The sequence below is a fragment of the Globicephala melas genome, chromosome 1 (assembly GCF_963455315.2).
Source record: "Globicephala melas chromosome 1, mGloMel1.2, whole genome shotgun sequence".
In the NCBI taxonomy this organism is placed as follows: Eukaryota; Metazoa; Chordata; class Mammalia; order Artiodactyla; family Delphinidae; genus Globicephala; species Globicephala melas.
In genome coordinates, this window is record NC_083314.1 from 85,465,776 (window position 1) to 85,481,451 (window position 15,676).

The 15,676-nt window shown below is 45.0% G+C and overlaps 1 protein-coding gene across 4 annotated transcripts in view; it reads left to right on the plus strand.

The window, feature by feature from the left end:
- IGSF3 (immunoglobulin superfamily member 3) overlaps positions 1-15,676 on the plus strand; it is a 99,243-nt gene that overhangs the window by 56,933 nt on the left and 26,634 nt on the right. For all 4 annotated transcript variants that reach the window (XM_060300801.1, XM_030869166.2, XM_060300790.1 and 1 more), the window contains exons 4-5: positions 6,400-6,810; positions 11,290-11,679. In XM_060300801.1, coding sequence (XP_060156784.1) covers positions 6,400-6,810; positions 11,290-11,679 — 801 coding nt within the window. The remainder of the gene's footprint in view (positions 1-6,399; positions 6,811-11,289; positions 11,680-15,676) is intronic.

Sequence of the window (15,676 nt, forward strand, 5' to 3'; positions counted from 1 at the left end):
GGTGCATGTGTCTTTTTGAATTATGGTTTTCTCTGGGTATATGCCCAGTAGTGGGATTGCTGGGTCATATGATAATTCTATTTTTATTTCTTTAAGGAACCTCCATACTGTTCTCCATAGTGGTTGTATCAATTTACATTCCCACCAACAGTGCAAGAGGGTTCCCTTTTCTCCACACCCTCTCCAGCATTTGTTGTTTGTAGATTTTCTGATGATGCCCATTCTAACTGGTGTGAGGTGATACCTCATTGTAGTTTGGATTTGCATTTCCCTAATAATTAGTGATGTTGAGCATCTTTTCATGTGCCTCTTGGCCATATGTATGTCTTCTTTGGAGAAGTGTCTATTTAGGTCTTCTGCCCATTTTTGGATTGGGTTGTTTGTCTTTTTAATATTGAGCTCCATGAGCTGTTTGTATATTTTGGAGATTAATCCTTTGTCCGATGATTCATTTGCAAATATTTTCTCCCATTCTGAGGGTTGTCTTTTTGTCTTGTTTGTAGTTTCCTTTGCTTTGCAAAAGCTTCTAAGTTTCATTAGGTCCCATTTGTTTATTTTTGTTTTTCTTTCCATTACTCTAGGAGGTGGATCAAAAAAGATCCTGCTGTGATTTATGTTAAAGAGTGTTCCTCCTATGTTTTCCTCTGAGAGTTTTAGTGTACAGTCTTACATTTAGATCTCTAATCCATTTTGAGTTTATTTTTGTGTATGTTGTTAGGAAGTGTTCTAATTTCATTCTTCTACATGTAGCTGTCCAGTTTTCCCAGAACCACTTATTGAAGAGACAGTCTTTTCTCCATTGTATATCCTTGCCTCCTTTGTCATAGATTAGTTGACCATAGGTGTGTGGGTTTATCTCTGGGCTTTCTATTCTGTTCCATTGATCTATATTTCTGCTTTTGTGCCAGTACCATACTGTCTTGATTACTGTAGCTTTGTAGTATAGTCTGAAGTCAGGGAGTTTGATTCCTCCAGCTCCGTTTTTGTCCCTCAGGAGTGCTTTGGCTATCCGGGGTCTTTTGTGTCTCCATACAAATTTTAAGATTTTTTTGTTCTAGTTCTGTAAAAAATGCAACTGGTAATTTGATAGGGATTGCGTTGAATCTGTAGATTGCTTTGGGTAGTATAGTCATTTTTACAATATTGATTCTTCCAATCCACGAACATGGTATATCTCTCCATCTGTTTGTGTCACCTTTGTTTTCTTTCATCAGTGTCTTACAGTTTTCTGAGTACATGTCTTTTACCTCCTTAGGTAGGTTTATTCCTAGGTATTTTATTCTTTTTGTTGCAATGATGAATGGGATTGTTTCCTTAATTTCTCTTTCTGATCTTTCATTGTTAGTGTATAGGAATGCAGGAGATTTCTGTGCATTAATTTTGTATCCTGCAACTTTACCAGATTCATTGATGAGCTCTAGTAGTTTTCTGGTGGCACCTTTAGGATTCTCTATGTATAGTATCATGTCATCTGCAAACAGTGACAATTTTACTTCTTCTTTTCCAATTTGTATTCCTTTTATTTCTTTTTCTTCTCTAATTGCTGTGGCTAGGACTTCCAAAACTATGTTGAATAATAGTGGTGAGAGTAGACATCCTTGTCTTGTTCCTGATCTTAGAGGAAATGCTTTCAGGTTTTCACCATTGAGAATGATGTTTGCTGTGGTTTTGTCATATATGGCCTTTATTATGTTGCGGTAGGTTCCCTCCATGCCCACTTTCTGGAGAATTTTTATCATGAATGGGTATTGAATTTTGTCAAAAGTTTTTCCTGCATCTATTGAGATGATCATATGGCTTTTATTCTTCAATTTGTTAATATGGTGTATCACATTGATTGATTTGCATACATTGAAGAATCCTTGCATTCCTGGGATAAATCCCACTTGATCATGGTGTATGATCCTTTTAATGTGCTGTTGGATTCTGTTTGCTAGTATTTTGTTGAGAATTTTTGCATCTGTATTCATCAGTGATATTGGTCTGTAATCTTCTTTTTTTGTAATATCTTTGTTTGGTTTTGGTATTGGGGTGATGGTGGCCTCATAGAATGAGTTTGGGAGTGTTCCTTCCTCTGCAGTTTTTTGGAAGAGGTTGAGAAGGATGGGTGTTAGCTCTTCTCTAAATGTTTGGTAGAGTTCACCTGTGAAGCCATCTGGTCCTGGACTTTTGTTTGTTGGAAGATTTTTAACCACAGTTTCAATTTCATTACTTGTGATTGATCTGTTCATATTTTCTATTTCTTCCTGATTCTGTCTTGGAAGATTATACCTTTCTAAGAATTTGTCCATTTCTTCCAGGTTGTCCATTTTATTGGCATAGAGTTGCTTGTAGTAGTCTCTTAGTATGGTTTGTATTTCTGCAGTGTCTGTTGTAACTTCTCCTTTTTCATTTCTAATTTTATTGATTTGAGTCCTCTCCCTCTTTTTCTTGATGAGTCTGGCTAAAGGTTTACCAATTTTGTTTCTCTTCTCAAAGAACCAGCTTTTAGTTTTATTGATCTTTACTATTGCTTTCTTTGTTTCTATTTCATTTATTTCTGCTCTGATCTTTATGATTTATTTCCTTCTACTAACTTAACTTTGGGTTTTTTTCGTTTTTCTTTCTCTAGTTCCTTTAGGAGTAAGGTTAGATTGTTTATTTGAGAGTTTTCTTGTTTCTTGAGGTAGGCTTGGTATTGCTATAAACTTCCCTCTTAGTACTGCTTTTGCTGCATCCCATAGGTTTTGAATTATCGCGTTTTCATTGTAATTTGTCTCTATGTATTTTTTGATTTCCTCTTTGATTTCTTCAGTGATCTCTTGGTTATTTAGTTACATATTGTTTAGTCTCCATGTACTTGTGTTTTTTACGGTTTTTTCCCTGTAATTGATTTCTAATCTCATAGCATTGTGGTCAGAAAAGATGCTTGATATGATTCCAATTTTCTTAAATTTACCAAGGCTTGATTTGTGACCCAAGATGTGATCTATCCTGGAGAATGTTCCATGTGCATTTGAGAAGAAAGTGTAATCTACTGTTTTTGGATGGAATGTCCTGTAAATACCAATTAAATCTATCTGGTCTGTTGTGTCATTTACAGCTTGTTTTTCCTTATTAATTTTCTGTTTGGATGATCTGTCCTTTGGTGTAAGTGAGGTGTTAAAGTCCCCCACTATTATAGTGTTACTGTCGATTTCCTCTTTTATAGCTGTTAGCAGTTGCCTTATGTATTGAGATGCTCCTATGTGGGGTGCATATATATTTATAATTGTTATATCTTCTTCTTGGATTGATCCCTTGATCATTATGTAGCGTCCTTCCTTGTCTCTTGTAACATTCTTTATTTTAAAGTCTATTTTATCTGATATGAGTATTGCTACTCCAGCTTTCTTTTGATTTCCATTTGCATGGAATATCATTTTCCATCCCCTCACTTTCAGACTGCATGTGTCCCTAGGTCTGAAGTGGGTCTCTTGTAGACAGCATATATATGGGTCTTTTTTTGTATCCATTCAGCAAGCCTGTGTCTTTTGGTTGGAGCATTTAATCCATTCACGTTGAAGGTAATTATCGATATGTTTGTTTCTATGACCATTTCCTTAATTGTTTTGGGTTTGTTTTTTTAGGTCCTTTTCTTCTCTTGTGTTTCCCACTTAGAGAAGTTCCTTTAGCATTTGTTGTAGAGCTGGTTTGGTGGTGCTGAATTCTCTTAGCTTTTGCTTGTCTGTAAAGCTTTTGATTTCTACGTCAAATCTGAATGAGATCCTTGCCAGGTAGAGTAATCTTGGTTGTAGTTTCTTCCCTTTCATCACTTTAAATATATCATGCCACTCCCTTCTGGCTTGTAGAGTTTCTGCTGAGAAATCAGCTGTTAAGCTGATGGGAGTTCCCTTGTATGTTATTTGTTGTTTTTCCCTTGTTACTTTCAATAATTTTTCTTTGTCTTTAATTTTTGCCAGTTTGATTACTATGTGTCTTGGCGTGTTTCTCCTTGGGTTTATCCTGCCTGGGACTCTCTGCGCTTCCTGGACTTGGGTGGCTATTTCCTTTCCCATGTTAGAGAAGTTTTCTACTTTAATCTCTTCAAATATTTTCTCGGGTCACTTCTCTCTCTCTTCTCCTTCTGGGACCCCTATAATGCGAATGTTGTTGCATTTAATGTTGTCCCTAAGGTCTCTTAGGCTGTCCTCATTTCTTTTCATTCCTTTTTCTTTATTCTGTTCCGCAACAGTGAATGCCACCATTCTGTCTTCCAGGTCACTTATCCGTTCTTCTGCCTCAGTTATGCTGCTATTGATTCCTTCTAGTGTAGTTTTCATTTCAGTTTTTGTATTGTTCATCTGTGTTTGTTTGGTTTTTAATTCTTCTAGGTCTTTGTTAAACATTTCTTGCATCTTCTCGATCTTCGCCTCCATTATATTTCTGAGGCCCTGGATCATCTTCACTATCATTATTCTGAATTTTTTTTTCTGGAAGGTTGCCTATTACCACTTCATTTAGTTGTTTTTCTGGAAGGTTGCCTATTACCACTTCATTTAGTTGTTTTTCTGGGGTTTTATCTTGTTCCTTCATCTGGTACAAAGTCCTCTGCCTTTTCATCTTGTCTGTCTTTCTGTGAATGTGGTTTTCCTTCCACAGGCTGCAAAATTGTAGTTCTTCTTGCTTCTGCTGTCTGCCCTCTGGTGGATGAGGTTATCTAGAGGTTTGTGCAAGCTTCCTGATGGGAGGGACTGGTGGTGGGTAGAACTGGGTGGTGTTCTCAGTGATGGGCCTTTGGAAGGTGTCTCTGAGCTGCCTGGGGCGCTGCTGAGTCAGGAAGCTGATGCAGCTGCAGGACCATGCTCAGACCTGAAGTGGGTCTGTGTGTCCTTTGGCTCCAGGGTGAGGAATTTTGTACCAGCTGTCTCCCTTGGCCCCTGGATGATGGAGGAGGTGGCGGAGAAGGGAGAGGGATTTCATTGTGGCCGGCTCTGCGCCACAGTGTTTGCCAATGTGAAGGGTCAGAAATATCAAGGCTGTTCTGTTTTTCTGTCCACGTCATAATTTCCAGGCTTAATTGTGATAATAAAAACTAGAAATTAAGATTTCGACCCTTCACATCAGAGAGGGGGTCATGTTTAGTCTCCGCAGGAAACTGCTGACCAGGTGACCACAGAGGAAATCTCATTGCTTGCCTGACTCATCCCCATACCGTGGCTTCCTTCCAGCCCACGAACATGACACATGTTGACACATGAATAATATGAAAATTAAACCTACTAAAAAATTGAGGATGCTGCTGCCTCTCTCTACCACAACCTTTATTTATTTATTTATGTACGGCTGCTTTGGGTCTTCGTTGCTGCGCACGGGCTTTCTCTAGTTGCGTCGAGCGGGGGCTACTCTTTGTTGTGGTGCACAGGCTTCTCATTGTGGTGGCTTCTGTTGTTGCAGAGCACGGGCTCTAGGCGCATGGGCTTCAGTAGTTGTGGCTCGTGGGCTCAGTAGTTGTGGCTCGTGGGCTCTAGAGCACAGGCTCGGTAGTTGTGCTGCATGGGGTTAGTTGCTCTGTGGCATGTGGGGTCTTCCTGGACCAGGGCTCGAACCCGTGTCTCCTGCATTGGCAGGTAGATTCTTAACCACTGCACCACCAGGGAAGTCCTTTTTTTAAAAAAAAAAAAAAAGAAGAAGAAGAAATAACCTTCCTAGTGCACTGCACTGCTGACATGGGGGTGGGGTGGCTAGAAGGGAGAAAATGAGCAAGTTGTATAGAAAATGGGAAACTCGAAGTTCCAGGAACTCTTTTTGTTTGAAGTTCAGTGAGAAGCCAAGTTAAAATGTCTGGAAGCAATACTACCGTGAACAACAAAATCTTATTTGACCTGACAGAGAATTCCTTTTACATGTTATTTTCAGGGAGTTCATTTATTATATAAACTGAAATTTGACCCACTTTCTTTTAAGTCTACAAACATTATTTTACTTATGTATTTTTTTAATTGAAGTATAGTTGATTTAGAATGTTTCAGGTGTATAGCAGAGTGATTCAGTTATACCCACATATATTCTTTTTCAGATTGCTTCCCATTATAGGTTATTACAAGATATTGAATATAGTTCTCTGTGCTATATAGTAAGTCCTTATAGTTTTCTATTTTATATATAGTAGTGTATATCTGTGAATCTCGAATTCTGAATGTATCCCTCTGCCCCCAAGTCACTTTTTATCTGAGTGTTATTGAAATATCAACCAGGTAAGTGTAAGCGCCAAAAAACTGCAGTCCAAATCCAAACAGAAAATTCGTTCGGTTTCTGTGCCATCTGGGGTCCTCCATGGCCACACAGGGACTGTCGAAGGCTGGTGGGTGGGAGCTCAGCCCCACGAGTGTAAGATCTGTGGCTTTGTGACCGTGTCCCATGGCTGTTCCTGTGTTGCAGTGATCCCGGACTCCCTGCAGTCCACTGCTGTGCGCCACACTCTGCACAGAGTGGAGCAGGACCCCCTAGAGCTCACGTGTGAGGTGGCCACGGAGACGTTACAGCACAGCCACCTGTCCGTGGCCTGGCTGCGGCAGCGGGGCGGCGAGAAGCCGGTGGAGGTCATTGCCCTGAGCCGGGATTTTGTGCTGCAGTCGAGCAGCGACTACGCGCAGAGGCAGAGCCTGGGGGAGGTGCGCCTGGACAAGCTGGGGAGCAGCACCTTCCGCCTCACCGTCTTCCACTTGCAGCCCTCCGACCAGGGCGAGTTCTACTGCGAGGCCACCGAGTGGATCCAGGACCCAGACGGCTCGTGGTACCCGATGACCCGCAAGCGTTCTGAGGGGACTGTGGTCAACGTCCAGCCCACCGGTCAGTCTCTCGTCCCCACTCTCTGTCTGGCAGGGAGGGTGGTCAGACAGGCTGTGCAGGCCCTTCTGGCGGTTCTGCAAGTACTCGGGGTACATAGGGCCCAGGTAGCCCAAGCCCTGACCTTCTCAGGCTGCACTCCCCCGGCCCCTGAGTCCAGCTGGGCTCTCGACCGGAGCCAAAAGCTATTGCTTGACCGCTTCAGCTGGGCTAGGGGCGGGTGTTCCCATGGGCCTTCGGTTCCCTGGCTTGGTTGGAAGTTGGTGGCGTGCCGTCCTGGAGCTGCAGCAAGTGCCCAAGGGCCTTTCCTTGTTACTGCTCACCTGCAGTGAGGGGCTGCCATTGTCCTGGTGAGCGGACCTGTGGTTTGTGGGAGGTGAGCTGGGGCATCTGAGGCACAGGTGGGGGGCCCCCTTCGGGACCTGTAGTTGGACACCCCGCCACCCCACCCCATCCCATCTGCTCCAGTCAGATGGCGGTGGTCTTGGTCTTTGCATAGCTTTCCTGCCACCTGGTCTTCTGCCATCCTAAGGGTGTGCTTCAGACTTACCTAATAGCACAGATTCCCAGGCTCAGGCAGTGCAGATTCCTGAGTCAGCCTTCTGGGGTGGGACCCGGGAAGCTGGATTTTCAGTACACTTCCACCGTCTGTGCTTTGTCAGACGCAGAGCTAGAGGTAAAAGGGCAGAAGCGACTCTCTGGACATCTAATGGGCGTGAGGGCTTTTACGAGAAGGGTTGGGCTCCCGCGCTGGGAGCACTTTATCTGCTCTGTAGGACCCAGAGCATTTAGCCGCTTCTGGAACTTCCGGTACTAAACCTACAGAAGGCACTTTATTTCATATTTATCCCTTCCCTTCCTGGAGGGTGTTAAGAGCAGCTTCAAAAGTCTGGGCCAGATTTTAAGTCTTAGCGCTTTCAAATTAGGTTGCATCAGTTAATCTTCTTTATTTTAATCTTACCAATTTGGAATGAGGATTTTTTTGAACTTGCCCAGCAAATGTATCCAGATGAAGCCAGCAAAGGGAAAACTAGGTGAAAAAATAGTTGATGACTTCACTCCGTGTCTGTGCTGCTCTGGTTCAGTGGTTGCAGCCCCAATGCTGCCCTTCTCTTAGTTGATTTCAGTCAACACTTAGTAAGCCTCTGCAACGCTGCAGGTGTGGCGATAGGCATCGGGGATTCAGAGATGAATAACGCTTGGTCCCTGCACTCGGGGAACTACAGATGTGAAAGCCAGTGGCTGAGTGAAGGGTGCCCTGGGAACATGGTGAATGGGAAGTGTTCTTGCAACAGTGTTTTCCCTGGGTGGGGTGGTTGAGGAAAATTCAGGGAAACCAACACATTTGGTGACTTGAGCTGAGCCTTGAAGCTTGAGCAGACATCAGGAGGAGACGCGTGAAGGTACAGAATTGTTTGACCTGCTTGGTAAGCACAGAGAGGTCAAGGGTGAGCAGATGTTGAGTTCCGGATCAGGAGTGGTGAGAGGAGATAGGAAAGGTGGCCTGAAGCCCACATGCTAGAGTGTGAGCTTGGCCTTGACCCTGTGGTCCGAGCATTTCAAGTTGTTCACCTTAGAATCTTAGGAGTCCTGTAGAGGTGCCTGAGCGGTCGCTTGTGGGTGGGCATGTGTGTGTGTTCATGTGCATGGGTGCATGCCATGGGGTGCTTGAGGAGGGCGTTTGAAGGCTGCGGTGTTTCCCCTTTGCCTGAACCAAATGTTTTCTGTACTGGGCAGCAAAAGACTTTGTATGAGGAAAGGAAGGGCTCCCCGCTACCGCCCTGCCTGAGCATAGCTTGAAAACCACTGCTGCCAACATTTGGAGGAGGGAATAGAGATTTTTAAGCAGAGAGTGACACAGTCGGGCCTGGGTTTTAGAAGGGAACAACCATGGAGGCCACCTAGTGTTGACTAAACAGGTTGGGTCTGAAGTTGGGAGACCAGGTAGGGAAGGGCTGATAAGGCCAGGGCTAGCTCAGTGGCAGTGACCTAGGAAGCGGGCAGTGGGTGCTCGAGGCAACAGAATGGAGAGTATTGTGGAAGGAGGAATCCGAGGCTGGGGCTTCGGGGGATACCTGGAACTGTGATAAGGAGGGATGAGGCAATGTGCCAAGTCTTGCTTGAGAGCCTCTGCTTCCCCTTCAGTGGCAGCACTGGGTGTCTTTGTATTTGTTCTTGTAAATTTTGGTCAAGGAGTCCATGCCGCAAGCAGACCTTCATAGAGATGCTCAGCATGTGAAGCACCCAGCATGTGATCAGACGTGGCACTCAGAGGCTGAGCTTGGGAGCGATGAGGGCCCAGGATAACTGTGGCAGTAAGAGGTGGTCAGGGGAGCAGATTCGAGAGACAGAGTGGTCAGGCCAGCGGGAGAAGCAGGAGGGATGGTGTCATGGACCCAAGGGAGGAGAGCTGGTCCAGAGGCTAAGACATACTTGAGAAACGCCTTTGGTTGTGATAGGCAGGGGGTGTCACTGGGGACATTTGCTGGGTCAGTGAAGTGTGGGAGAAGGCCCAAAGCCCAATTTCAGTGAGCTGAGGAGTGAGGGGGTATTGGAAAAAGCATAAATCGATTTATGGAGGTTTAATTGACTGGGTATAACAAGGGCAAATGGCTGTGCAGAAAAGAGGATGGTTTGCCCTGAATCTCTTCTTCAATCTGGGAATGTGAAAGCTTCACCAAGCCATGGGGAGATTCCTGTGAGACCAGAAGACTCTTCGGCCGCCAAAAGAAGACAGCCACTGTTGCAGCCAGCCTAACTCTGAAGAAGTAGGAAGTCTGAGGTCTGGGGCACCTGTTTGCATGTCTTCAGTGGCATTTATGTGGAAGGGGTGCTTTTTTTTCCCCCCCCTAAAATCTCTGATGTTGAGGTATAGATTACTGCAATCTGGTTGACCAGAAAGCCAGTATGTGGCAAATGACATGGGCTCCGTCCCACGTGGGTGTATGCCTCTAGGCAGAGGTTGGCAGAGTGAAACCCAGGTCTCTCAGCTTGTTCTTTTGGGAAGGGAAGCTGAGGCAGCAGCTGTCACTTTAGAAGTGAGCCCTTGGAGTCGTTGAGGGTAATTCGCTTTGTCAGGAAGTTTGGGTAATAAAGGAAGAAGCTGATTCACTGGAGAAAATGGGTGTTGGGGGCAAGACCCTGGCTCATGTGGGAGGGGAGGAGGTGGAGAGCCTGAGGAACAGGTGGGTACAAAGCCAAACTTGAGCTGGAGAATAGGAATGTGGAAGCAGCACTCTTGTGATTGCTGTGTTTTTTAGGGAAACAGGATTCTCATCTGCTTGAAGAGTGCATGGGATAGGGGGATAAGAATGGGGCAAGGGCCTTAAAGATAAGATACCACTTCAAGATAGCGGTAACGGCTTGGAAATGCCAGTGTGGGGAAGACAGTCGAGATTGGAGCTAATGGTTATACAAGGAATTCAAACATTCCTGTAAATGTGATTCTCCAGTCAATGTTTTCTTTAGAGGCATAGAGCTAGAACTGGGAGGGGAAGGACTTGGGCAGTACTTACAACTGAAGCCTCTCCCACCCAAGGCTCTGTGACTCTGTTTTCCAGGACCCTTCACTCCTTTGTCTTCTGCCACGGGTGCCTGTGAGATACGATCATTATCTCATGGCATTGGCAGTCACCGTGCACCGTTACATGGTGTGTGGGACAGTTAGTGGCGATGAGCCCTTCTTTGATCACGCCCCCCCCCCATGCCTGGTTTAACTCCTAGCTCTTTGAAGGGTGCGTGGGTTCATTGACCATTTCAGAGGTCATCTGGCTGTCCTTGGAAGTAGGTACTTTCCCACTCCATCTTTCTAGAGATTTGATCTGACAGGTGATAGATTAGTGAAAAGACATTAGTTTTCACTTTTCCTATGCAGTTTTGTTAGGGATTGTCTTACCTGTGTCTTACTTCCAGTATTCACTTGGGGGTGGAGGACATCTTTCTCTCTCTCTCTCCAGATAGATAGATAGATAGATAGATAGATAGATAGATAGATAGATAGATGGATAGATAGATAGAATGTTTATTTAGATTGGGGTCAGCACCTGGGGCACCGGGTAATTTGTCTCACAAGTCTCAGCAGGGTCATGTCTATAATATTTACTGAAAATATTTGTAATCCTGATGCTTTAATGGAGTTCTGGGCATATAGATCAAGGATGGACCTTTGTAATCTGCTGTGCAAGTGAAATTAGGAGTGATATTGCTTGCTGATCTCAGAGTCTAACCTGGGGCGTTATACGCTGCAGACAGAGCCCTGTCGACTTGACTGGGACAACAAGCCCTTTAGACTCTCTGGGTCTGGCTACCTTGGAGTTCCCTCTGTGATATTCGAGAGTTTTTCTCTCAAGACAAGTGTGGAGGTGCCTTCCCAGTAGTCATCTTGGTGAGAAGGTGTGGGTGGCGGGAATTTGCTGATGCAGTTTGGAGAGCTGGTGCCCTCGGTCACCCAGAATGCAAACGTTTTGTTACTTGTTTTCTCAGACAAAGAGTTCACCGTTCGGCTGGAGACCGACAAGCGGCTGTATACGGTAGGTGAACCGGCGGAGTTCAGGTGCATCCTGGAGGGGCAGAACACTCCCGACCGTTACTTTGCCGTCTCCTGGGCCTTCAACAGCTCGCTCATTGCCAGCATGGGGCCGAATGCTGTGCCGGTCCTCAACAGTGAGTTCACCCATCGGGAGGCCAGGGGCCAACTCAAAGTGGCCAAGGAGAGCGACAACGTCTTCGTGCTGAAGATTTACCACCTCCGCCAGGAGGACAGTGGGAAATACAACTGTCGTGTGACAGAGAGAGAGAAAACAGTCACCGGGGAATTCATCGACAAGGAGAGCAAGCGTCCCAAGAACATCCCCATCATCGTCCTCCCCATCAGTAAGTGCAGGGATGTGCTGCTTCCTCCTCCTCCCACTCGTCTGGTTCAGTAGCTAGCACCATCTGACAGAAGTCGGGGGAGAGGAGAAGAGCTGTGGGGAGGGAAGGGCAGGGCGGGGCAGGTTCAGTCCGAGCTGGCAGAGAAAACCCGTTACCCCCTCTCCTCTCTCCAGCTCACCTGCCCACACTTAGCAACCCTGGTAGGCAGAGCGCCGGGTGTATGTTTGCAGGCTGGAGAGGGGCACGGCAGATCCTAGCACTAGCAGCTCTGCGCTAGCAGCTCTGTGTAAATGCCTGCAGTGCCAGCTCAGCCTGGATGCCAACCAGGAATCCAGGACAGCTGTTTGCTCCTGTGTGGGAATGAAGTCCCAGAAGAAGTGGGTGGATGCCCGTCTTGAAATCTCACTTAAGAGGGTTGGTCTTTTATGGGAGGATTTTAAATGCTAAAGCGCATTATTAAGAAAGATTCGCTCTCTGGGTTTTGGAGGTATAGGGGATTGGCATTACCCTAATTGTCCATCCATCCCCTGTCGGAACTGGGTTTTTAAAAGTCAGTGGATGGGACCTCTCACATCTTCCTGGAGCACAGGCTTTTAAAGCTTAGCTTGTTTCCAAGGCTGCTTAGGTGGGCTCCCCGCCTCCTTGTAGCTGGCATTGTCTGGGTGGGAATCAGTCAGGACTGGGGACTCGGGGGACTGCCTGTGTTTGCTTATGTTGGGTTTAATTATCCACAGTATCAGGATGTTCTCATTAATATCTCATTTCTCTCATAGTTTTGTTTTTAGTAAAATGAGAATGCTTAGAATGCCCTGATTTTAAGCAAGATGGTGACGTTTTTAAACTAACCTTTATTTAACCTTTTGCTCCACTGCTCAAGCTGTTCTTTCTCTTAGCCCTGTAATGATTCCTTTTTCATTTTTATTTACACTTTTACGTATTTAATATAGTTTCAAGTGTGAAGAAAGGAAACAGACAACAGGGGTCTTGCCACTCTTTTTTTCTTTTCTCACCAACAGGATGACTTTCCTTTGTGCTTTGTTTTTTTTTTTAAATCTCTCTCTCACACACATCTCATCTTGAAATTCTTTTCTTTCTTCGACTGTTTCCCCCTGCAATGCCTAGCATGGTGCTTTGCATAGGGTAGGTGCTTGCTGAATGGAATTGGTTAAACTGGATGCCCACTCTCTTTAGTATTTTCCTGTCGGACTGCGCCTGCCTTAACCACGGTCTCTCTACTTTTAAATCTGCAACTAATTCCTCATTGTTCTATAAGGATCCAGTGAAGGGCAGCCACACTGTGTACTCTTCCCTATTTTTTGTACTAAGAGATTTCCTCCATCCCCTTCCGAGAACTTGTTTGATGATCTGTGGCCTGCTATATTGCTTTTCCAGCAGATAACTGGGTAGTTAAAGTCCCCCAGCACCACCAGATCCTGCCCCAAGGCCACTTGGGTAAGTCTACCAAAGAACAACAGTGATCACATCGGTAATGGTGATAATAAAAACTCAGATTTTAATGGCGCTTTTCCTCTCAAGAGCCCAAAGTGCTTCTGCGTGTATCATCTCCTTCTCCACTCCCACCCCTCCAATCCTTGGAGAGGCCAGTATTCTATTCATCCTGTGAATGAAGAGGCCAGAGCACCGTACAGGGAAGTGGCTGAGCTGGTCTGATAGTGGTCGGTCGAGCTTGCATCGCATGGGAAGTATTTGCTTCTAACTCCAGACTCACTGCTCTGCGCTTAGCCTGTGCTCCGTCATCAACCTCCTGATTGGAAATTTCGTTTGTAACCGTGCACTCAGATTCTCATTAGTTCTGTCCTAGTTTTCATTTAATCCAGAAAGTTTTAAATTGTTGGCTGCCTTTTCTCAGGCCTGAGAACACTTGTAAATAGTCTTTAACGGGCAGTCCGCACCGTGTCTGCATTTGCCTTTGCCTGGGCTGTGGAATGGTTTTGCTTCTCGTAGTTTCACATCTAACTGCGTGGTTTTTCCAGGCTTGCTCAAGTAACAGAGCACCAAACAGCAGCCCTTGTAACAAACAAGCCAGGGCTTATAGAAGATAGAGCCCACTGGGGTGACAGTAGGGGGTGGGAGTGATGCCCTGCAAGTCGTTCTTCTGCTTAAGGCAAGCAAAGGGATTTTTTTTCCATTGATGCCGAAGTTGCCCTTCAATTCCTCACTTTGAATTGATAACGCTGGAAGTGAGTCATTAATGAGTCTTTAATCTGAAGAGGAATATTGTTATTATTAATGAGGATGATGAAAAATAATTACCCCATCTAATACCCTCAGTGTCGTGACTCTAAGAAGTAGGACTCTTAGTATCTCCATTTTGCACATAAGAAATGGAAGCTTGGGTAGGTTCAGTAAGAGCCCCAAGACTGCAGAGTTAGGAAGCAGTAGACCTGGGCCTGAGCGTGGTCTGCCTGCCTCCAAATCCTTGCTTTCAGCCACTCCTGCTACAAATGTAGCTACTCGGGAGCCCTGTCATCTCCATGACTCATCTAGATATGGCTCCTGGGAAAATTCCTATTCCCCACCCTGTCTGTCCGGACTTTTTTTCATGTGAAACAAGCCAACCCAGAATGGGTGGAAGACACGTTCACTATAGCAAGAGCTCCATGCCTGGGCTCAGTGCTCATCTTTGTGTGTTTCTGCCTGGGGGGAAACACACGGGAGAAAAGATTGATTCAAATGCATGGTCGTGGGTATGCTTTTCCCCTCAGTAATTGGGTGTGCCTCTTAATCTGGGATTTGATTTACTGATTGATTTAAAATTGATGTATGTGTTTCATGTGGATGGTGCCCAGAAAATTGGAGCCGAATTCGTCTGGTACTTCCTGTTTTTTAACACTGAAGGGCTTTTGGAGCTCTATAGATAATTATACAAAATAATCTACGCATAATTAAGATAAAGTATCCACATTCTTTATAAAAACGAAGAGTTAATGGGAGTAGTAAAGTTAATTATGATCATGGTAACCAGTTTTTGAAAACCTATGTATTAGGTTATTTCTAGACATTGTCTCATTTACTTTCTAACCTTTGAAAAACGTAGCACTCTCCCTATCTCATAGAAGAAGGCGTGTAGAGCTTAAATAATTCCATTGGGGGAGTTCATATAGCTAAGTGAGGAGCGAAGGAGAGAGGAATCCTTATCCCAGAGTTTGATTGGCAGAAACTCAAGGTCAAGAGCAGTGGAACCCCAGGGCTGAAGGTGGACAGCAGCAGGAAGGCGAGCCACCGGCTTTGGTCTGTTCCTGTGTGTTAATGAAAGTATGAAAGCTTGCTCCCCACACACGCTGTGAAATGAGGCCATCTGTGCTTTATTACTGCCCACACCCAAGCAAGCACGTGTTGTCCTCCAAATACTTCCTGTCACTTTTTTTTTTTTCTATCTCCTGATATTGCCCTGAAGGACTCAGATGGCATGTTTGGATGTTCAGCTTTTATGTGACTGCTGCAGCCCCTCAATTATGGGAAGATTCGGTGAAGTAGAATTTTCAAGGTATTCAACGTACTGAAAATCCAGGTCAAAAGTTCTTGAACCCTGCTGAACATGTTACAGTCATCCTTCAGATTCCGAGGGGGAGTGGTTCTGGGACCGCCCCAAATCTGCGGATGCTCAAGTCCCTTATATAAAATGGCATTGGATTTGCACATAACCTGTGCACATCCTCTCTAGGTTACTTATACCTGATACAATGTACATGCTATGTAAAGAGTTGCCAGTGCACAGCAAATTCAAGTTTTGCCTTTTGGAACCTACTGGAATTTTTTTTTTTTTTTGGCATATTTTCTATCCATGGTTGGTTGAATCCATGGATGTGGAAGCAGTGGATGTGGAGGGCCTGATGAATTGCTTTGTGCCCTAAGGGTAATGTCTTTCTGTTCTGATTCAGTCTCAGGTCTTAGACGCTCATGATCCCACACGTTATCTTTGTATCCAGTAAAGGGCCTCCTAGGTTATCAGCTCTAAAATCACAGGGAGCGAAAC